We start from the raw sequence: 24,589 nt of genomic DNA, 5'->3' as shown, positions 1-24,589 counted from the left end.
AGGAACCTGTCTTATTTAAACCTGACATTTAGTTTGGTTTGCTCTTTGTTGTTGAAGTGTGCTGCGTCACCATGCCTAGATCAAAAGAGCTCTCTGAGGCCTTCAGAACGAAGGTTATAGATGCCTACGAGTCTGGGAAGGGATTTAAAAAGATCTCCAAACAATTTGAAATCAATCATTCGACTGTCCAGAAGATCATCTACAAGTGGAGAAGATTCCAAACAACTGCCAACTTGTTCAGGCCAGGCCGCCCCAGCAAGTTCAGCCCGAGAGCAGACCGCAAGATGCTGAAAGAAGTCTCTAAGAACCCCAGAATGTCATCACGGGACCTACAGGTAGCTCTTGCCACTGTTGATGTCAAAGTGCACAAGTCTACCATCAGAAAGAGGCTGCACAAATTTGATCTACATGGGAGGTGTGCCAGGAGGAAACCTTTGCTGTCCAAAAAGAACATCAGGGCAAGACGAAAGTTTGCCAATGAACACCTAGACAACGACCAGCACTTCTGGAACAATGTGCTCTGGACAGATGAGTCAAAGGTAGAGCTATTTGGCCACAGTACCAGAAGACATGTTTGGCGAAAACCAAAGACAGCATTTGACCACAAAAGCCTGATAGCAACTGCAAAGCATGGTGGTGGAAATATTATGGTTTGGGGCAGCTTTGCTGCATCAGGGCCTGGGCAGCTCTACATCATAGAATGCACTATGAATTCTTCATTGTACCAGAGGGTGCTTGAGGATAATGTGAGGCCATCTGTCGGAAAGTTGAAGCTCAACCGAAGGTGGACCTTGCAACATGACAATGACCCTAAACATACCAGTAAATCCACCAAGGAATGGCTGAAAAGAAAGCAATGGAGGGTTCTGGAATGGCCAAGTCAAAGCCCGGATCTAAATGCCATCGAGATGTTGTGGGGGATTTGAAACGAGCTGTGCATGCAAGAAACCCCTCAAACATCGCACAGCTGAAAGAATTCTGCATGGAGGAGTGGGAAAAAATTTCTCCCAGGCGATGTCAGAGACTGGTAGACAGTTAAAAGAAACGCCTACTTGAGGTTGTTTCTGCCAAAGCGGGCAATACCACCTATTAGAGCCAAGGGTGTACTGACTTTTTCCACGTGTGAAATTTGCATTTATGTTCATTTAATTTGTACAATGGACGACAAAATGTAAATGTTTCATGATATTTGTTATATTATATCACCTTTATCTGTCAATATTGTTGAAATGAAGATCAAATAGCTGTATGTTGAAATATGTTTTGACTTTTTCAACTTTACATGGGGTGCACTTACTTTTTCACGTGACTATATGTGGATGGACAAAAGGACCACCGAGGCACTCGGAAACATGGTGGTGGGATGATGAAGTTGGAAAGAGGATTGACGAGAAGAGGAAGAAGTTCAAGGAGTAGCAGAAGGCGAAGGGTACAGGGGAAGAAAAAGCAGAGCATGAAAGTTATAAGGCAGCCAAGAAGGCTGCAAAGAAAGAGGTGGCAAAGGCGCAGGAGGCATGTCGGAAAATGTTCGGAGAACGCTTGGATTCGGAAGAGGGTCAGAGAGCGGTATTCAGAATTGCAAAGCAGATAGCGAAAGAGGTGTGATGTGATGGGGGTGAGTTGCTTGAAGGATGAAGTGGGACAAATCGTTGTGGACCCAGATGGAATTAAAGGAAGATGGAAGAGATATAGGGAAATGCTGTTGAATGCAGAGAATGAATGGGATGGCAACATAGAGAGTAACCCAGTTTTAGGACCGGCAGAGAAGATAACTGACAAGGAAGTTGAAGAAGCGATAAAAGCAATGAAGAGTAGAAAAGCGGGAGGACCGACGGGAGTTGTGGGAGATATGTTGAAAGCAGCAGGAAGTTGGGGTGTGAAGAGAATGACAGAGATCTGTAATCTGGTGGTCAAAGAAGGCCGCATTCCAGTGGCTTGCGAACTGAGTACCCTCGTCCCTCTATACAAGGGGAAAGGTGACCCTCTGGACTGTGGCTCGTATCGAGCGATAAAGTGATTGGAGCATGGAATGAAGGTATTGGAAAGGGTGTTGGAGAAGAGGATAAGGAAGAAAGTGAAGATCGTCGAAATGCAGTTTGGATTTATGCCAGGAAGAGGAACGACAGACGCGCTTTTTATTGTAAGGCAGTTGCAGGAGAAGTACATTGAGAAGAGAAAGAAGTTGTTTCTTGGGTTTGTTGATCTGGAGAAAGCATTTGATAGGGTTCCACGCGAAGTCGTGACATGGGCATTGAGGAAGTTAGGAGTGGAGGAATGGTTGATCAGAGTAGTGATGGCAATGTACAAAAGAGCGCGCACAGCTGTAAGGACGAAGGACGGGAACAGTGGTGAGTTTGAGGTGAAGGTGGGAGTGCATCAGGGGTCGGTACTAAGTCCACTAGTATTTGTAGCTGTGATGGAAGTGCTGGCTCAGAACGTAAAGGAGGGTTTACCGTGGGAGTTGTTGTATGCAGATGATCTGGTGTTGATTACGGAAAGTATGGATGGAGTGAAGGAAAAGATGAACAAGTGGAAGGAATGCATGGAGACAAAAGGTCTGAAGGTGAATATCGGAAAGACGAAGGTGATGGCAAGTGGTAAAGCATGTGGTGAGGTGGAAAGAACTGGGAAGTGTATGTGTGCTATGTGCAGGAAGGGTGTCAGAGTGAACTCCATTCGATGTACAATGTGCGCTGAGTGGGTTGATAAAAAATGTAGTGGTCTGAGAGGGTCATTAACCAGTGTGGCAGCTACATTCAAATGTAAGGTGTGCACAGAGGGAGCTGCAGATGGAGGAAATGTTGAGTTGGATCTTGGAGACGGCATGAAGCTGGAAGGTGTGAAAACATTTTGCTACCTCGGAGACATGCTGAATGGAGAAGGTGGATCAGACTCGGCAACGGTTGCTAGAGTGAGATGTGCATGGCAGAAGTTTCAGGAACTGAGTGGCGTGCTGATGAGGAGGGGAGTGTCGTTGAAGCTGAAGGGAAAGGTGCATGCTGCATGTGTGAGAAGTGTTATGATTTATGGGAGCGAGACATGGGTAATGAACGTAGAGCAGCAACGAAGGCTGGAAAGGGTGGAAATGCGAATGGTTCGGTGGATGTGTGGAGTATCGTTTAGAGAGGAAGACAAATGATGAATTGCGAAAGATGATGGGAATAGAGCCTGTGATTGATGAAGTGAAAAGAAAAACAGGTTGAGATGGTTTGGTCATGTGTTGAGGAAGGATGAAAGTGACTGTTTGATAAGAGTGATGGAAATGAATGTAGAAGGAAGTAGAGGACGGGGAAGACCGAGAAAGACTTGGCTAAAGATGGTGGAAGAAGAAATGCGGGCAAGGAGGTTAACAAGGGGAGATGCAGAAAATAGGGCAAAATGGAGAAGATCGTCATGGGGACCGCAAGGTTAACCCCCGCTCTGGCAGGGAAAATGGCCTTAAAATGCATGTTGTTGTTGTAGACAAAATCTACAGCAACCCCAAACAAACTAGAAAGTATCTGAAAATGCAAAGCTCGTCCATGTACAGTTGTATTCAGTCTACTTATTCTTCTTCTTCTTCCATATGCTTAAGATAACAAAAAAAAAATGTAAAAAAACAAAAAATGAAAATTGATGATTTTATGCAGCCTCGACCTTTGAGCTTCAGATCTAAAAAAAATAAAATATATATTTTTAAAAATCAGCTTCCAGATTTTGATTGGTGAACTAATTCAGTGACCCAATGTGCAAATTATTTAAATTTCAGGCTAATCGGGTGAAAATTGATTTTTTGTGATGCTGAGCTTTTGATCAAATTATTAATTTGACTTATCCATATTATCATAATAATGCTTTGGTGAAAAATTGTGACAATAGCTCAAATAGTAAAAAAAGTTATGGACCGGACAGACAGAAAGACAGACACACAATCAGACAGACAAACACACACACAAAATCACGTCTCCAGCTATGTCGAGGATGGGCTAATAACACCACAATTATGTCATCAAGACAATGCCCATAAACAATGAGACCCACATTCAAAGAGAGGCAACACCATCGCTGCCAAGGTCTTGGTTAAGGGGTATAGTTATACCTTCTTTGATGCAGCTGCTGCAAGAATGGCCATTTTGGTGGCCTCTTCACATTTGACCTGTTGTTGAGACAGTGCAATCGCACTGCAGCTCATGTGGGGACGCCATTTGGGATGATAGTCGATTCGGCCATTTAGACTATTGAACAACACAGAAAGTGCTCGTGGAAGCAGGCCATAATTTCCAGGTATGCCTAGCATTAAATGACAAAAACAAAATTACATTACAATACATCCCAGATGAGTAGCACAATGAGGCATATTCGCTCTACTTATTCATGTATTTGGTGGGGTTGGGTGAGCGGGTACGACTCGGGATAGAAAATAGAAGTTATAAACAGAATGATGCAGCTGGAATTGATAACCAATACAGAAGCTCATTATACATTCCAGTTGGCAAATCCATTAGCTCATGATGAAGGGAGCCCAAGGTCAAATCTAAATGGGTATTTGTCCACTCACCACCAATTTCCACACAATTCATTGCAACAATGTCTGTGTAATTAGTATGCAAGTTCAACTACGACCTAACATCGATTTATTTAAATTTAAAAAAACAAACAAACAAAAAAAATTATATACTTATATAGATAGAGTGATTTTTTTTTTTTTTCTATACTGAATCGAGGCTCGTGAAAGAGCGAACATTTATTTCACAAACAAATCAACCAGACAAACAAAATATACAAAAAGAGGGAGCGGTAGACAAGATGGGGAGAGAAGGGGAAGCACACAACCACAACATTTGAGAGCAGGGAGAAGTGTGGGAGGGAGAGGGCTTGGGGGCAGCAGGTGTGGGAAGGGGGGGGGGGGGTGGTGGGAGAAGTATAAAACACAAGGGGACCGAAATTAGCGGGGGTAGAAAAGATCAAGGTTTTGGATGGGGGAGGATAAGAGATGGTGGTGAACAGCTGTTTTAAAGACCTGGAGGGTGGAGTGGGATTGAAGAGAGTGAGGGAGTTTGTTCCAGAGGTGGGAGAAAAGAGGAATGAAGGAGTGAAGGTGAGCAGAAAGTCTTGATTTTGGCAGTTTAACCATAAGAGGGTTGCAGGCAGATCTTGTGCGACCTGTAGAAATATTTGGGGGACAGAGCCCAGAGAGGGCTGGGGGGGCAAGGCCAGAGAGGAGTCGGTAGAAGACGGAAAGACCACCAACCTGCCTGCGGTGAGTGAGTGAAAGGCCCTTGGAGTTAGCTTCATCGCGGGAGATTCCAATGATTCTGAACGCTTTGGTTTCAACAGCGTGAAGACGGGCTAGGTGTGAGGCAGGAGCACCAGACCAGAGGGGAGAGCAGTATTCCATAGAGCTGCGGATGAAAGCCTTGTATGTGGTGAGGAGCTCAGGTGTGCCAAGGAAGGACTTCGCACGACGGAGGATGCCCAGTCGGCGAATGGCTTTGGAGGCCAGATTTGAAATGTGGTTTTCCCAGGAAAGATCATGGCAAATAGTGAGACCCAAAAGCTTGAGTGACAGAACTTCTTGGAGAGGATTATTCAGAAAGTGGATGGGAGGGTTTTCCAGTCGGTCTTTTCGGAGAGACATCGTAAGAGTGTGAGATTTATCAGGATTGAAAGACATGTTCCATTTGTTTGCCCAGTCTGTGATTTTGTCCAGGTCTGCAGAGAGTGAGGAGGCTGCAGACTGCCGATCTGAGGGATGAGGAATGGAGCGACAGAGAGTAGAGTCGTCAGCAAAGAGATAGAGAGGATTTTCAAGAGAGTCAGAGAGATCATTGATGAAGACCAGAACAAGCACAGGGCCCAGAACACTACCTTGGGGAACTCCAGCCTGAACAGGAAGAGGAGATGAGAGAAACCCATTCAGGGCCACATGTTGACTACGACCAGAGAGGAAGTCCGCCAGATATATAGATCAGGTAGATCTGCGTAGGTATCATGCTCCGATTATCGTGATAAGGAACACCACATGTGAAAAGTTTATTTCGGCGGTTTGTTCGCACAAGTGTATATTTGTGGTCATATGAGGATGGCCTTGTGCTAACTAGAATAGGGATTATGCTAATTCCCTGTGATTTATCCATTGTCCCTTGTGGCACAACAACAATAGACACTAGGTAGGCCCAATAGCATACACACACTAATTAAACTGCCCCCCACAATAAAACTCACTGGAAGAACAGGCAGGAAGCGCCCACGAATTGCGCCAACATGGCGATGAAACATCATTCAGGCCGGCTGAGGCCATGCCCACCTCACGATGGATTGGTCGAGGGGGTTTGATGGAGAGATCACACCATTGGGCCAGGTGTCGACCAACGGGAAGGCAGAGTAAGGAAGGACTTGATACACCAAGGGGTAGAGCAAAGAGCGACCCGCTGGTTGGTAGGAAGAAGCGACGAACTGATAGGCCACCAACCGATGGCATGAGAGAAGTGACGCGGCCATTGGTGGAGAACTGAGCCTGTGATGTTGGCCAGCAGGGATTGCCAGAGAGATAGAGCTGACGACACGCGACGGCCAATAAAAACTCGCTGGCCGGCATTTTGCCCTTCTTCTTCCCTCTCGTTCTGGATCCCTTCGTGCCCGGGCGTCGTTCTTCTTCTCTTGCCCTGGACTTGCCTCTTGCCTTCTCTCCCGCTTGCCCCTCACGCATTCCTCTGCCATCGACTCTCTCCTCTTGGTTCCGGACATCGCGAGCGATTGCGCGTGGACGAGGGCGGCTTGCCGCTGGAACACCACAAGGTCGGGGTGAGCGGGACGCCCGGTGAGGCCGAGCAGCGCACGAAAGAGGCGGATTGAGGCCTACTTCCCACCAACACTGGAGCCACGTCCGGAGTGAGCGCTCGGACTGGACGATCGCTGGCAAGGCACCAATTGAGCTGAGTGCACAATAACCTACACCTCTTTATTTTCATTCCTGTTCTGCCATCCCCTTGTCTGCGTCGGGTTCTGTGCATAGGAGCGCTCCATTTTAGGAACATTATTTAGTAACCGACGCATTTCCTTGTTATCGGGTTCCGTTAAATAAACCAGTTATTTTCTTTGTACATTTAAAACCCGTTCCCGCTTGAGTTAATTTCCCCAGGATTGAAGGCAGCCGTCAGGATCCGTGGCGTAAGTGAATTTCAGCATCCTCACCCTCCGCATCCTCACCCTCCTCACATGCATGAACTCTGCCACATTTGAACTGAACACCTTCGGAGTTGAAGCTTTCTCGGTTAATGTTTCCTGGTTAAGATTTTAATCGCCGGGAACACGACGACAACATATATATATATAAAGTAACTCGCTATTTTAAAATACTTATAATTTATTTCTTAACTGTAATTTTTACAAGAAATGGATATAAGAAGAAAGCGTATAGCATGAAGTTTTATTTAAAATTCGATATGGGCACCAGAATTCGCCAGCAGCTTCTCAAGACGCCCGGGAACCGCGTCAACTGATTTCACCAGGAACTCTTGTGGGATGGAAGACATAACTTCTCGTATTCGCCCTTCAAGTTCTTCCAAAGTCGTTGGTTTGGTACAGTATACTTGCTCTTTTACCCAACCCCAAAGAAAAAAGTCACATGGTGTTAAGTCAGGGCTCCTGGCTGGCCACTCATACGGACCACGACGACCCATCCATCTCCCAGGGAAGTGGGCATTCAGCCATTCACGAACAACAATAGCAAAATGTGGAGGAGCGCCATCTTGCATGAAAATCAAATCTTCAACATTCTCCGAAGCACTGATAATTGGCCAGATTTCGTCTTGCAGCATGGTGAGGTACCTTTTGGCATTCATGGTATCGCGAAGAATGAAGGGACCTACAATCCTTTCCGAAGTCATTCCACACCACACCGTTACCTTGGGCCGATATTGCGTTTTTTCAGAAATAACACGAGGATCTTCTCCTGCTCAGTAATAGCAGTTGTGACGGTTCACAAACCCACCGATGTGAAATACCGCTTCATCAGACCAGAGGATATTTTTAAAGAGATCAGACCAATCTTCATACCACCAGCTGGGCACGCTCCTGCAGGGTAAGACGTCCAGCCATGTTTGTAGGGCTTCCGAATTTCAAACAAAAAATAATCTGAAAAAAAACCAACACAGATTAAATTCTCATACATTAAGGAACAAACACTAAAAATTTGAGAAAAATATTACAATAAATAAATAATTTCTAAATATTTTAAAATAGGGAGTTACTTTTCAATCACCCTGTATATATATATATATATATATATATATATATATATATATATATATATATATATATATATATATATATATACATACATATATATATATATATATATATATATATATATATACATATACATATATACATATACATATATACATATACATATATATATATATATATATATATATATAATATATATATATATATATATATATACATATACATACATATATATACACACACACACACACAGACTTGGCATTTAATATGGAATTTTTTTTTCCTTGACTTAGGTTTACTTTCTGAACTCAGTATATCAATCTGGTGATTTTCTTTTACGCTTCGGTGATTTCTTTGTTAAAAGAACCATGTCACTGATTGTCTGCCGCAGCAAGAAGTCAATAACAGGATTATATCACAGGTGGCGTGACAAAATGTACGGACAGGTACATTTGACGATTGGCTTCACAATCGGGTATATAAGGGTTGTTGCGTTCTGTATTAGTGGAAAACAACTGCTGCATGTCGACAAAAGTTATTGCCGCTTCCTCTGGAGATGGTCCGTCAACTCGACACTGCTGTTTGTAATGGAGAGGTGGCCTTACGAAATTCCGGCATGAAACAGCGTGCTATTGCTCGGCAATATGGCATCACTCAACGTCAGGTGTCAAAGATCCTGAAACGAAATGCTCAGAGGGGTGTCCTTACTCCAATACCGAGGCCAGGACGTCCCCGCAGAACCACAAGGAGGGATGATCGCCAGCTGCACCGGTTAGTCTGCAATGGCAGTACCAGCTAATCGGCTTAGGGCTGAGTGGCAGCAACTGACAAATGTGCCTGTATCCAGAAGGCTAGTCAACCAACGACTGGTTCAAGCAGGCTTTTCTCCAAGCTGAAAACGCCCATGAAAGGGACCAGATTTCAGTCCAGAGAAGACATCATGCGGAATGCGACGGACCAGCTGCGCGCCATCCCAAAAGAGGCGTTCCAGCGCTGCTTCCGACAGTGGCAGAACCGTTGGGAGAAGTGTGTGGCAGCCCAAGGGGACTACTTTGAAGGACATTAGTATAAGTTTGTTGTATCTGGATACGAGTATTTTTTATGAACAAAGGTCGGATACTTTTTGAACACACCTCGTGTGTATGTATATATATATACTAGCGGGGTCACCCGTGGGAATCCCACGGGCATGGATGTGTGTGACATTTCGACATATTGAGTTATATGCTGCACATTCATTTTTACAAAATGGTTACTGGCAAGTCATCAGATCCAGAAATGGTGTGAATTTAGTTATTTCACATAATATGTGACCCCCTCACTCCTCTCCACCTGACACTCTCCTGTCTCCACCTGACACTCTCCTGTCTCCACCTGACACTCTCCTCTCTCCACCTAGCACTCCTCTCCTCTCCAAACCCTCACATCCCTCTCCTTTCCAATCCCTCACCTCTCCAATCCCTCACACTCCTCTCCTCTCCAATCCTTCACACGCCTCTCCAATCGCGCCTCACACTCCTCTCCAATCACGCCTCACACTCCTCTCCAATCGCGCCTCACACTCCTCTCCAATCGTGCCTCACACTCCTCTCCAATCGTGCCTCACACTCCCCTCCAATCACTCCTCTCCAATCGTGCCTCACACTCCTCTCCAATCACGCCTCACACTCCTCTCCAATCGTGCCTCACACTCCTCTCCAATCGCGCCTCACACTCCTCTCCAATCGCGCCTCACTCGCCTCTCCAATCGGCTTTCCCCGTCTCGTTTCTCTCCTTTTTCTCCCGTCTCGTTCTTTTTCTTGCTCCAAATCGGCCCGTCGGAATCGGAAATCGGCCCGTCTCGCCCGTCGGCCCGTCGGAATCGGAAATCGGCCCGTCTTGCTTTTGTGCTTGTGCGTAAATAAATTGTGTTCATGACACCATTTCTGGTGTTGGGCTAGCGGCTAGGGTGCCGGCTTAGGATCCTGGGTTCGAATCTCGGTCGATCGCCGAATTAATGCCAGGGGGGTTGACTCAGCCTGTCATCCTTCCGAGGTCGGCTAATTGAGTACCAGTTCACTGGTAATTCCCTGTTTGTCGTTGAAGGCGGCAAAAAGGGTTGGCGTCAGGAAGGGCATCCGGCCGTAAAACATTGCTTCAAAAAGGGGACAAAAAAACAACAACTACCACGGTCCCCGAAAAGGCCAACCCCCGCTTTGCGGGGGAAAATGGCCTCTAAACGGTGGTTTTTACACCATTTCTGGATCTGATGACTTGCCAGTAACCATTTTGTAAAAATGAATGTGCAGCATCTAACTCAATATGTCGAAATGTCACACACATCCATGCCCGTGGGATTCCCACGGGTGACCCCGCAAGTTTGCATTGACGTTCGTCGATGGACTCGTTCGCCCGTCTCATTCGTTTTCTTGCTGCATCCTGTTCAAGTCTGCGTTCTTCATCGATCGTCTTTCATTTTGGAAATAGAAGTTTCCACGCAGCGCATGAATTGTCACGATCCTCAAGAGGAATTTGTCTCGTAATCATCAAATGATAAATGGCAAGTAAATTATATTGTGGAAAATTAAAGATTTCAAATAAACCTATTTAAAGTGTATTCGCACATAACTAATTTTAAAAAACGAAGAAATATCTCTCGGTAATTTCCTGAAACATATTTTACTTCCGGCTAATAATGTTGAATTAAATAAAAACGAAGAAATATATGTCGGCATCATTGTTGACGTTTTTGTGACGACTGTCATCAAACGAAAAAGTAATATATCTTAACGGAAAAGCAAAAGCGAATTTTTAATATATATCGACACGTTGCCGTCGGTGTCATGTTGGGCGGTGTATGATACACCATGACGCGATTTTTAAAAATATATCTCTGCATTTTCCCGCGTGTGTGGAATGTTCTCAATTATTGCTGACACCGAGTCCAAAACCATCGATAAAAATGAAATCATATGGTGAGTTAGATTGGAGATAAAGGCGTGAGAGAGACTCAATGGCCTTGAAGTTGAAGTTACAGGCGTTTGAGAATTCATTTCGTTCTATAAACGGCAACTTTCATTGGATTTCCTTCCCGTTTTTTTTCAACCGAGTCGAAAACTATGTTAGCGACTGTGAAAAATGAAATGATATATCGAATTTTTAATATGTATCGACACGTTGCCGTCGGTGTCATGTTAGGCGGTGTATGATACACCATGACGCGATTTTAAAAAATATATCTGCATTTTCCCGCGTGTGTGGAATGTTCTCAATTATTGCTGACACCGACTCTAAAACCATCGATAAAAATGAAATCATATGGTGAGTTAGATTGGAGATAAAGGCGTGAGAGAGACTCAATGGCCTTGAAGTTACAGGGATTTGAGAATTCATTTCGTTCTATAAACGGCAACTTTCATCGGATTTTCTTCTCGTTTTTTTTCAACCGAGTCTAAAACTATGTTAGCGACTGTGAAAAATGAAATGATATATCGAATTTAAAATAGATATCGACACATTGCCGTCGGTGTCATGTTGGGCGGTGTATGATACACCATGACGCGATTTTAAAAAATATATCTCTGCATTTTCCCGCGTGTGTGGAATGTTTGTGGAAAATTAAAGATTTCAAATAAACCTATTTAAAGTGTATGCGCACATAACTAATAAAAAAAACGAAGAAATATCTCTCGGTAATTTCCTGAAACATATTTTACTTCCGGCTAATATGTTGAATGAAATAAAAACGAAGAAATATATGTCGGCATCATTGTTGACGTTTTTGTGACGACTATCATCAAACGAAATAGTAATATATCATAACGGAAAAGCAAAAGCGAATTTTTAATATATATCGACACATTGCCGGCGGTGTCATGTTGGGCGGTGTATGATACACCATGACGCGATTTTAAAAAATATATCTCTGCATTTTCCCGCGTGTGTGGATTGTTCTCAATTATTGCTGACACCGAGTCTAAAAGTAAAACCATCGATAAAAATGAAATCATATGGTGAGTTAGATTGGAGATAAAGGCGTGAGAGAGACTCAATGGCCTTGAAGTTACAGGCCTTTGAGAATTCATTTCGTTCTATAAACGGCAACTTTCATCGGATTTTCTTCCCGTTTTTTTTCAACCGAGTCTAAAACTATGTTATCGACTGTGAAAAATGAAATGATTTATCGAATTTGATTTGAAATAAAACTGGGGGAGAGCAAGACACCACGGGCCTACAAAACAGGACTCAAAGCTATGCGAGTTAATAAAATGGTGGATATTTGTTTATAGCCACTCCCAGAATGGGTGGAGCTATGGGTGGAGCTACTCTGCAAACCGAGTAAGCCACACCCCGGACAGACACCCAACAGATAGACAGACAGACAGAATCATCTACGGCTATTATAATATAGATATATATATATATATATATATATATATATATATATATATATATATATATATATATATACATATATATATACATATACATATATATATACATATACATATACATATACATACATATATACATATACATACATACATACATATACATATATACACATATATATATATATATATATATATATATATATATATATATATATACGTAGTGTGTTCAAAAAGTATCCGACCTTTATTTTTCATGGGTAAAAAAAAAGAAGCTAGGGAGGCGTTGATTGGTGCACGTATGTAGGCGATCCTAATGCACACGCGTGAATTTTTTCACACCTGCAGAAGCTGTCATTCGACGGCAGACCGCCGATGAGTGAGGACCTGTAAGTGAGCACAGTCGGATTTTCGTTTTTGACAAAATGAAGGAAAAACTTGAACAACGCTACTGCATCAAATTTTGTGTTTCATCAAACTTGCATCAAAACTACAACTTGGTTTCTGGGTCGTACCCATAAACCCAGGACTCATCGCCAGTGATCACTGTGTTGAGGAAGCTGGGATCGCTGTTCACAGTCTCCAGCATGTCCTTTGCGATCTCCAAACGGAGTTGCTTCAGCTCAATCGTTAGCAGCTTTGGTACGAACTTCGATGAGATTCTCCTGAAGCCCAAATCCTCCTTCATAATGGAATGAAAGGTGTTGAATCTTGCTGATCGTTTCCACTTGGGAATCGCCAAGCTTTACACAAAATTTGATGCAGTAGCGTTGTTCAAGTTTTTCCGTCATTTTGTCAAAAACGAAAATCCGACGGCGCTCACTTACATGTCCTCACTCATCGGCGGTCTGCCGTCGAATGACAGCTTCTGCAGGTGGGAAAAAATTCACGCGTGCGCATTAGGACCGCCTACATACGTGCACCAATCAACGCCTCCCTAGCTTCTTTTTATTTTTACGCACGAAAAATAAAGGTCGGATACTTTTTGAACACAGTAGTATATATATATATATACAGTGAAACCTTGACTTACGAGTGCACCAACTTACGAGTTTTCCGAGATACGAGCCGTCGCTCGGGCGGTTTATTGCTTTGAGATGCGAGCCGAGATCTGAGTTACGAGCTTACGCCACTCGCCACTAGGTGGGTTCCGGTCACGTGGTTATCTTGCCGTGCAAGCATCTCTGCCGTATATCGCTGCTGCTTTGTTTTCGCATTTTGGTTATTTTGGAGCTTACGCCACCCGCCACCAGGTGGGTTCCGGTCACGTGGTTATCTTGCCGTGCAAGCATCTCTGCCGTATATCGCTGCTGCTTTGTTTTCGCATTTTGGTTATTTTGGAGCTTACGCCACCCGCCACCAGGTGGGTTCCGGTCACGTGGTTATCTTGCCGTGCAAGCATCTCTGCCGTATATCGCTGCTGCTTTGTTTTCGCATTTTGGTTATTTTGGAGCTTACGCCACCCGCCACCAGGTGGGTTCCGGTCACGTGGTTATCTTGCCGTGCAAGCATCTCTGCCGTATATAGCTGCTGCTTTGTTTTCGCATTTTGGTTATTTTGGAAAATTTCTTAGTTTTAACCATGGGTCCTAAGAAATTGAGTGCCAAGGGCAGTACTGAGAAGAAGAAGAGGATGATGTGCTTGGATATAAAACACGCAATCGTCGAAAAACATGAGCGAGGTGTGCGTGTTGTCGACTTGGTGAGGCAGTACGATCGTAGTACTTCTACGATATGTACGATTTTGAAGCAGAAGGAGTCGATAAAGGCTATAACGCCAGCCAAGGGCGTTACGATTATTTCAAAGCTCCGGACCTCTGTCCATGAAGAGATGGAGAAGTTGTCGTTTGTGTGGTTGACGGAGAAGCAGCTCGCAGGAGATACCGTGACCGAGAACATCATGTGTGAGAAGGCCCGAGACATTTACGGGGATTTGGTGCAGCAGGCGGCGGGAACATCAACGGACGAGGCATCGGAAGAGTCATTCAAAGCCAGTCGGGGATGGTTTGATAATTTTAAGAAGAGGACCGGCATTCACTCCGTCATCAGGCATGGATGAGGCAGCAAGCTCGGATGTGAAGGCAGCTGAAGATTTTATTATAACTTTTGCCGAACTGATAGAAGCCGAACGATACATCCCCCAGCAAATCTTCAACTGTGACGAGACAGGGCTCTTCTGGAAAAAGATGCCGAGGAGGACGTATATAACGGCAGAGGAGAAGAGCATGCCAGGCCACAACTTGTTCAGTGCCGGCGATAGCTCGCCTTCTCTTTGTGGAAAACACGGTGAGATCCTTAACATCCAACAACTAATGGGACGCAAACGGGGCACCCAGTTTAGCGGTACACACATTGATGAATCACCCTGCCTGTGAAACACCGACATGACAGGTTATAGCTGGGTCGGGATTCAAACCCAGGCTGGACAGTTTAGAGTCAAGTGTGCGTACCTCCAGTCCAGGCCATCCTGCCAACTTGTATGCTGCATACAGGTGAAATATAAAGCGCGAGATATTTTTATATATACTGTATATTTAAAAAAAAATTGGTGTGGTTTTTGGCGGGCTGGAACGGATTAATAGCATTTCAATGCATTTTAATGGGGAAATTTAATTTGAGAAACGAGCAAATTGAGTTACGAGCTCGGTCACAGAACGAATTAAACTCGTAAGTCAAGGTTTCACTGTATGTATGTGTATATATATATATATATATATATATATATATATATATATATATATATATATATATATATATATATATATATATATATATATAGCAATACCCCGTTTTACGCCATTTCGACCTACGTCAAGTCAAATCCGACTTTACGCCACTCTTCTAGAGTAAATTTCAGTTCAGCGAACGTCATTGTGTGTGACTTGTGTGTGACATTGACATGTGACATGTCATTATGTGTGACAGCAACACCCCGTTTTACGCCATTTCGACCTACGTCAAATCCGATTTTACGCCACTCTTCTAGAGTTTTTTTTTTTTTTGTATACTGAATCGAGGCTCGTGAAAGAGCTAACATTTATTTCACAAACAAATCAACCAGACAAACAAAATATACAAAAAGAGGGAGCGGAAGACAAGATGGGGAGAGAAGGGGAAGCACACAACCACAACATTTGAGAGCAGGGAGAAGTGTGTGAGGGAGAGGGCTTGGGGGCAGGAGGCGTGGGAAGGGGAGGGGAGAGGTAAAAAACACAAGGGGACCGAAATTAGCGGGGGTAGAAAAGATCAAGGTTTTAGATGGGGGAGGATAAGAGATGGTGGTGAACAGCTGTTTTAAAGACCTGGAGGGTGGAGTGGGATTGAAGAGAGTGAGGGAGTTTGTTCCAGAGGTGGGAGAAAAGAGGAATGAAGGAGTGAAGGTGAGCAGAAAGTCTTGATTTTGGCAGTTTAACCATAAGAGGGTTGCAGAGTAAATTTCAGTTCAGTGAACGTCATTATGTGTGACTTTATGTCACTCCTACATCATAATACTGTTATGTGGTCCTCCCGGTGACTACCTGGTCTCGGTGACCCCCGGACCGTGAGAGGAACCCCGCCAGAAAGATGTATGATTTATACGCTTTCGTAACGCAATCAATATGAATTCCAGTCAATAAGAAACCCCACACCAAGGATCCGGATTAATCAATAATATATTCCCAAATCAATCAACAACAATGAACAATCAATCACCAATATTACTAAGATGGCCATCTCATATATTTCCCCCCTTGACCCCACTCACTGCACCCTCAATGGTCACTGTCCCTCACAATGTCTCTGGGCCCCTCCAGACCAAGGTGAAGGTCGACTTCTACGCACACGGGCGGTTGAACGGACCCCTGGCCGACGTGCTCCAAACGTGCACGTCCCGTACCGGGAACGGCTGCTGCAGCGGACACCTCCTCGGGACGCCACCGGGGTCGGAGCCCGTTGTCGCGGCCTCTGGGCTGTGAACGGCTCGCAAAGCGCGCGAGGCCCAAGGTGCGACCCGTACACGCACTCGTAGGCGTCGAGGCGAACAGTGCCGGATGCTTGGTTCCTTCCAGGAACCCACGGCAACCTGACACGTAACAGGCAATCACCCCGTGCAGGTAACTCCTCTCGCCAGACGGGCTTTTCAAACGCAGCGTTCCAAAGCAGATAAAGATCGACTCGGCTCGCGTCGGAGCTGGTCGAGGATCAAGATGGCCGCTTCTCTCCCGACCTTGTCTTTTTTCTCTTCCGGTTCACCATCCCGTTTCCGGTCTCCTGTTATCAGGAGCGCTTCTAACCATTTAACCACAACAACCTTTAATAGAATAAACATTAATAAGCAATGGCCTGAATAGTAATTCACATAAATCCGGAATCCGTAACACTCCCCCCCTTCAAGAAAGAAAGTTTGAACCCAGCGAAAACTTTCTTTGCAGGCCAACTTTGATAAACAAACAAGATAACTCACACCCCAAATCATCAGTTCCCCCGGACACAATTATCACATCTCAAAAAACAAAGCAACAAAATTTCACAAAACCCCCAGAGATTCCAAAGGTAATTCACTCTGGACCAAGCGTCAACACTTCTAGTTTCTCTTGAATGCCGGTTAAGGGGTGGTGACCAAAACCTCAAAGTTAAACAACTCGATAGCACTTTTTCGGGAGGCCAAGCTGAGTATACACTACATGGACGCCTTAAGGAATGTGGAGTTCACGGTTAGTCCGGGGAGGAAAGTTCATTACATGGACGCCTTTAAGAACGTGGAGTTCACGGTTAGTCCGTGCAGGAAAGTTCACTACCTGGACGCCTTTAAGAATGTGGCGTTCAAGGTTAGTCCGTGTAGGAGCCCAGGCTCGGCGGCTCCGCCGTATATAGTGCTTCAACTTCTCCGGACTACTAACAGTTACGGTGGGACCACTTGACCCAGTAGTCACCTGACTGGCGGTCTCCGTCTCGGCCAGTGCTCTGACAATCATTCTTTCGGGGGATGCCGTAACTCTGGGAGCCTCCATAGTAATATCGGCTGCTGCCAACACCAAAACTACCGCCAAGTTGTCCTCTTCTGTAGACCTCTCGACGCCTACGAAATGCCTTCCCTACTGTTATGGTCCGACCCTCCAAATCCTTACCATTCCAATTCTTCTCTGCCTCTCTGGCGTCTTTTGTGCTTGCAAACGTGACAAAGCCGAACCCTCTTGACTGGTGCGTTTCCCTGTCTTTTGCCAACCGCACTTCCACCAGCGGCCCATATCTGTTGAAGACAGAGAACTTCAGTTCAGAACTTCAGACAGAGAAGTCAGAACTTCTTCCTCTGTTTTGAAGTTCAGTCCCCCTACAAATAACTTGGTACTTTCGTCGCCCTCCCGAGCTGGTGTGGTGTTATTTTCCCTGCTGGGCTCTTTACCAACCCTCGGGTTACCATAAACTTGACCCCCGGCCAAATCATTCCCGATAACCACAGATACTCCCTCTACAGGAAGCGTGGCTTGTAAACCGACGGTGACCGGTCCCGACACCAAATCGGATTCCAAATGGATGACATGAAGTGGGGCACTAACACAGCCACCGATCCCTTGTAACCGAACACTATCACCAGTTGCTGTACTCTTTGACAATGGCAAAATGCCTTCAAGCATTAAGGATTGATGGGCTCCTGTGTCCCTCAATACCCTAACAGGTCTTGGGTTAGTCAAGTCTCCCTCTAGTGAGACAAACCCCTCATAAATAAATGGTTGGTAACTCTTCTGTGGGCGATTTCTTACGTTTGCCATCGCATTCGGAGTTGTACTAGTCGGACTCCGCTCTGGGTTGTCCCTTTTCATGAGGTAACAACTGGACATCAAGTGTCCAGGTTTTTTGCAAAAGGCGCAAGTAGGCCCGGAGGAAAAACTCGTGGTCTGCCTCTGGCCCCCCGGGAAATAAGTTTGTCTTGGGCCCATAACCCCCTGATTTCGAACAGTTGGGGTATCAGAGTTGTCCCCATAATCCTCTCGAGGCCGCCGCCATGTATTGTCGTTCTCTGCACCGGGTGTTCCATAACGCCCCTGCTGAGGTCTAGGCGAGGAGTTAGGTTTGTGGACCCCTATCCGGTGTGTTAAGGCATAATCATCTGCCATGGTGGCTGCGTCCCACAACTTTGGTACTTTCTTTTCCTGCAGGTACACTTTGATGTCCTCGTGGACACACTGTTGAAATTCCTCCACCAGGATCAAGTCACGCAATGCTTCGAAGTCTTTCCCGACTCCTTTTGACTCACACCACCGATCAAACATGTTTTCTTTCACTCTGGCAAACTCCACATGGGTCTCACTCTCCCTCTTCCTGGCATTCCTGAATTTTTGCCGGTAAGCTTCAGGAACCAACTCATAGGCTTTGAGAATGTGCTTCTTCAATACCTCATAATCTGCACATTGGTCCATTGGTAGCACCGAATAAATATCTTGAGCTTTACCCACCAGCACACTTTGCACTAGTATGGTCCAGGCCTCCTCCGGCCAGTTTAACTGTCGAGCCACTTTCTCAAAGTGTGGAAAAAATTTAGCGACTTCCTTTTCACTGAAGGGTGGAACCAGCCTCACATGTCTGCCCACATCCCAGGTGTTCTGGCTAGGTGTCGGCCCGTCAGCAAGGGTGGTACCTCTCCCCGTTCTCTCATTAACTCCAGCTCCTTGAATTTTATTTCTTGCTGAAGCGCCATGTCACGTTCCTTTAATTCCCTTTCGGCTTTTCTCTCCTCTGCTTCGAGTTCCCTTGCAGCTCTCCTCGCCTCTGCTTTTCTCCCCTCTAACTTTTCCTGGAGTTCTCGTTCCACTCTCCTTTCCTCTGCTCTTTCCTTTTCTGCTTTCCTTTCTTCTTCTGCTCTTTCCTTTTCTGCGTTCCTTTCTTCTTCTTTGATCCGTTCCTGGCTCCGTAATTGCAACTCCAGTTTCCGGAGCTCAACGTCTTCTGGTTCTTCGGGTAGCCACTCCCAGGCTAACTCGTCCCATGTTCCTAATCCCACCATAGATTGTATCACCGCGGTCTGCAACTGCCTTCCTCAAATTAGTTCGGACCTCCAAGTTAAAATGTTTAGCCAATTTCAAGAGGTCCGATTTTAGTAACGCTCGGAACTGTGCCTCACTCGGGGTTACCGCAAAGTTCTGTGCCACAAACGCCATGGTGACTATCGTTAACACCTGTTAACCTTCACCCAAGACTTCACCACAATTTCCCAAAAATTTACCAATTAATAATTAATTAATAAATGTTAATTAATAAATTTTTTTTATTATTTTATACAATTTTAGATCCCGGAATTCAATTGGACGAGCCCCCAATTCTGTTACGTGGTCCTCCCGGTAACTACCTGGTCTCGGTGACCCCCGGACCGTGAGAGGAACCCCGCCAGAAAGATGTATGATTTATACGCTTTCGTAACGCAATCAATATGAATTCCAGTCAATAAGAAACCCCACACCAAGGATCCGGATTAATCAATAATATATTCCCAATCAATCAACAACAATCAACAATATTACTAAGATGGCCATCTCATATATTTCCCCCCTTGACCCCACTCACTGCACCCTCAATGGTCACTGTCACTCACAATGTCTCTGGACCCCTCCAGACCAAGGTGAAGGTAGACTTCTCCGCACACAGGCGGTTGAACGGACCCCTGGCTGACGTGCTCCAAACGTGCACGTCCCGTACCGGGAACGGCTGCTGCAGCGGACACCTCCTCGGGACGACACCGGGGTCGGAGCCCGTGGTCGCGGCCTCTGGGCTGTGAACGGCTCGCAAAGCGCGCGAGGCCTAAGGTGCGACCCATACACACACTCGTAGGCGTCGAGGCGAACAGTGCCGGACGCTTGGTTCCTTCCAGGAACCCACGGCAACCTGACACGTAACAGGCAATCACCCCGTGCAGGTAACTCCTCTCGCCAGACGGGCTTTTCAAACGCAGCGTTCCAAAGCAGATAAAGATCGACTCGGCTCGCGTCGGAGCTGGTCGAGGATCAAGATGGCCGCTTCTCTCCCGACCTTGTCTTTTTTCTTCTTCCGGTTCACCATCCCGTTTCCGGTCTCCTGTTATCAGGAGCGCTTCTAACCATTTAACCACAACAACCTTTAATAGAATAAACATTAATAAGCAATGGCCTGAATAGTAATTCACATAAATCCGGAATCCGTAACAATACCAACGCATACCAATACGAGCGCATACCAACGAGCCAGCTGCTGATACAGGAGAAGGCGAAGTCTTTGTTCCAGGATCTTCTGAAGAAGTACCCGGAAGATAAGGACACAACCTTCGTTGCAAGCTCTGGATGGTTTGCACACTTTAAACGGCGCTTCAGCTTGCACAACGTCAAGATTCAGGGCGAAGCCGCAGCTGCCGACACCGTAGACGCCGAGGAATTTCCTGCCACATTGAAGAAGATCATTGAGGATGAGGGATTCTTGCCCGAGCAGATCTTCAACGTCGACGAAACGGGCCTTTTTTGGAAGAGGATGCCTGACAGATCCTTCATCTCGAAGGAGGAGAAGACCATGCCAGGCTACAAAGTCGCGAAGGAGCGGCTAACGCTAATGCTTGGGGGTAATTGCACCAGCGACTTCAAGCTGAAGCTGCTCTTGGTGTATCATGCGGCGAACCCCCGGGCACTTAAGAACATCCCGAAGGCGTCTCTTCCCGTCATTTGGATGAATAATATGAAGGCATGGGTAACCGTCATAATTTTTGAAGAATGGTTCATCATTCATTTCATCCCGACTGTCAAGAGCTATTGTCGAAAGAAGAAAATTCAATTTAAATTGCTGCTGATTTTGGACAATGCACCCGGCCATCACTAACCTCGGTGATTTTGACCCCAATGCGAAGGTGGTGTACTTGCCACCCAACACCACATCGCTCATCCAGCCTATGGACCAGGGTGTGATAGCGCTTTTTAAGCGCTACTATCTCCGCCGCACTCTTCGTCAGGCTGTCGATGCAACGTCGGAGGAGGAAGGCATCAACATCCGGCAGTTTTGGAAAAACTATAACATCTACCAGGCAGTGATTAACGTCAATGCTGCATGGTTACGGTGTTTGTCTTCATTTTAAGGCATTTTTAAAGGCATTACACCCGGTTTACGTCAAAAACCGAGTTACGTCACGGCTTATGGAACCAATTAATGACGTAGGCCAGGGTATTGCTGTTCTGTATGTATGTATGTATGTATGTATGTATGTATGTATATATGTATATATATATATATATATATATATATATATATATATATAAACACACACAGGGTGTTTATAAAGTCCCGATCTATTTCAGTGAAATAACGGTTTATATTGATTTTTATTGCAGAACCCCATGAAGATGAATGTGCAAGAGCATGTGATGGTGGTATCATTGTGTATTCAAGGAAAGAAATGCAAAGAAAGTAGAGAGAAGTTTGAAAGAAAATTTCATAAGCCAGGTCCTACAGACAAGGCAATACGCTGTTTGTCAATTGCCTAAAGGTCACAATTTAAAACCGACCTTCATAAAATTTCACCAGACGGCAGAGTTGGTCATAAGGAAGAAGCCTATTGATTTTAGGTCAAAGGTCAAGGATACCCTGAGGTCAAATTTCTAAAAGTCATTTTTCATCCGATTGACTTGAAAATTGTCAGCATTTGCATATTGAGTCACTAAATTTGGAAACCAACTATTTTTCAGGTCAAAAGGTCAAAGGTCAACTCAGTCATTCCAAAATGATCAATTTTAATCTGATCGATTTGAAAATTAAACAGCAATTGCATCGTACCTCACTGAATTGGGAAACCAACTATTTGAGGTCAGAAGGACAAAGTTCCACTCAAGGTCAAAATTCTAATATCAATTGTCCTTTGAAAAATCATTAATTTTAATCCAATTGACCCAAGCTTTGATCAAGATAGTGAATTATAATTTCATGAAATGGACAATTTGACCTATCAATGGCAACTTTTTATTTTGGGGAGGCGTGGATTTTGCAAGTATCGTGCTCTGCATGGCGTCTTTCTTGTTTGTTTGTGTGCAGGATTTCTCAAAAAGTTGTGGATGGATATGAATGAAATTTGATGGACAGGTTGGGTATGTGACAAGAACGAATTGATTAGATATCAGTGAAGATCCAAATCCGGACACGAGAAGTTCAAATTTTCAAAGTGATTCTTCACTTCACCTTCACCATTGAGAGATAACATGGAAAACCCCATGGGGAGGGGTACAAATCAAGTTTCTACAACCTCCATCGTGTTACTTTTAGTCATTTTGTCAGGTTGGGACAAGATTGGATAAGTAACGATCAAATTTATCGCAGTCAGACATATGTATAGAGAGGGGTGAGAAGGAGGCACATTTGAGCAGGATGCAGAGGGAGATCTAAGAGTTGAGGAGCTTAAATGGAAGATGGAAGAGGGCAGTGGAAGGGGAGGGGAATGGGTTTGAGGTGTTGACGAAGCAGGTGAGGGTGAGGTTGGTGAAGTTGAAGAGGTGAAGAAAGGAGAGGCAGAGGAAGAGAAAGTGGTTCTTTGAGAATCCTTTTCGGTTTATGAAGGATCCGTTGGAGCAGTCTCGATCTGGCAGACTGAGGGTACCGAAGGAAGAGTTGGAAGGTCACCTGCATGTCACGTATGCAGACACAAGGAGGAACGAAGTGGTGGAGGACATCGAAGGCTTGGTGAGACCGATAGAGCCAAGTGTTCCATTTGATTTGTCAGAGCCAAAGATGTTTGAAGTTGAGGCAGTTTTGAGGAAGGCACGGGCTGCATCAGCTCCAGGACCAAGTGGAGTGCCATACAAGGTGTTTAAGAGATGTGAAGGCATCAGGCAGTATCTGTGGAAGGCTCTGAAGGTGGTATGGTGGCAAGGAGTGGTGCCCAGTCAATGGACTAGGGTGGAAGGAGTTTATATTCCAAAGCAGGAGGAGGCTGTGACAGTGTGACACTTGAGCAGTTTAGACCAATATCATTGCTCGATGTAGATGGGAAGATATTGATAAGTGTCTTTGTGGCATGGCTCTCAGGCTTCATCAGAGAGAATGGTTTTGTGGATGGTTCTGTGCAGAAGGCAAGAATACCAGGATCACCAGGATGCATTGAACACTCGGCAATGGTCTGGCAAGTATTACAGGAGGCAAAGAGGCAAAGGAAGGATGTTGCGGTGGTATGGCTGGATTTGGAGAATGCATATGGGTCAGTGCCGCATGCCTTGATCAGGTACGCCATGGATTTCTTTTGGGTGCCACGGAGATTTAGGGATTTTTTGATGGCATATTATGATCAGTTTTGGATGCGGTTTGCAACACAGTCCGATGTAACAGAGTGGCAGAAGTTGGAAGTGGGGATCCCGATAGGATGTACCATCTCCCCTATTTTGTTTGTGTTGGTTATGGAGTTGTTGATACGTGCGGTGAGTGGACATGGGAAAGAAGTGGAGCTCGCCCCTGGTCAGAGTTTGCCAGTGATGTTTGCATTCATGGATGACCTGACAGTTGTCCAACAGTCCGCTGATGTAGCAGTAGAAGTACTAGGACGACTGGAAAGGTTGATGCGGTGGGCAAGAATGGGATATAAAGCAAGAAAGTCAAGGAGTGTGGTAGTGAGACGAGAAGTAGTGGATGTCATGCACAGGTTTGAGCTGGGAGGGGAGGTGGTTCCATCATTGGTAGAGGCCCCTGTGAAGAGTTTGGGAAGATGGTATACAGTGGAGTTGAATGATGTGGGAAGAGTGGATGGATATGACATAGAGGTCAGAAACAAGCTTTTGAAAGGTTTGAAGAGGATTGATGGATGTGGTTTGCCAGGTAAGTTGAAGGTATGGTGTTTGAAGTTTGGATTGATGCCACGAGTATTGTGGCCATTGATGATGTATGATGTTGCGATTGGGCATGTTGAGAGGATGGAGGTTGTGGTGAGCGGGTTTGTGAGGAGGTGGTTGGGAGTGCCACGCTGTTTGACGAACAGTGCTGTTCATGGTCAGGGTGGAAAACTCCAGTTTCCCTTGACATCAT

At 45.1% G+C, this 24,589-nt stretch overlaps 1 protein-coding gene across 2 annotated transcripts in view; it reads right to left on the bottom strand.

Annotated features, from left to right (window-relative positions):
* The window catches only part of LOC137415394 (uncharacterized), a 206,146-nt gene that overhangs the window by 108,389 nt on the left and 73,168 nt on the right, over positions 1–24,589 (bottom strand). For both annotated transcript variants that reach the window (XM_078773789.1, XM_078773790.1), the window contains exon 6: positions 4,079–4,269. In XM_078773789.1, coding sequence (XP_078629915.1) covers positions 4,079–4,269 — 191 coding nt within the window. The remainder of the gene's footprint in view (positions 1–4,078; positions 4,270–24,589) is intronic.

This window comes from Myxine glutinosa, chromosome 3, assembly GCF_964187855.1.
Source record: "Myxine glutinosa chromosome 3, kmMyxGlut1.1, whole genome shotgun sequence".
Classification (NCBI taxonomy): Eukaryota; Metazoa; Chordata; class Myxini; order Myxiniformes; family Myxinidae; genus Myxine; species Myxine glutinosa.
Note: the sequence above shows the minus strand (reverse complement) of the source record. Positions and strands in the feature narration are given on the sequence as shown.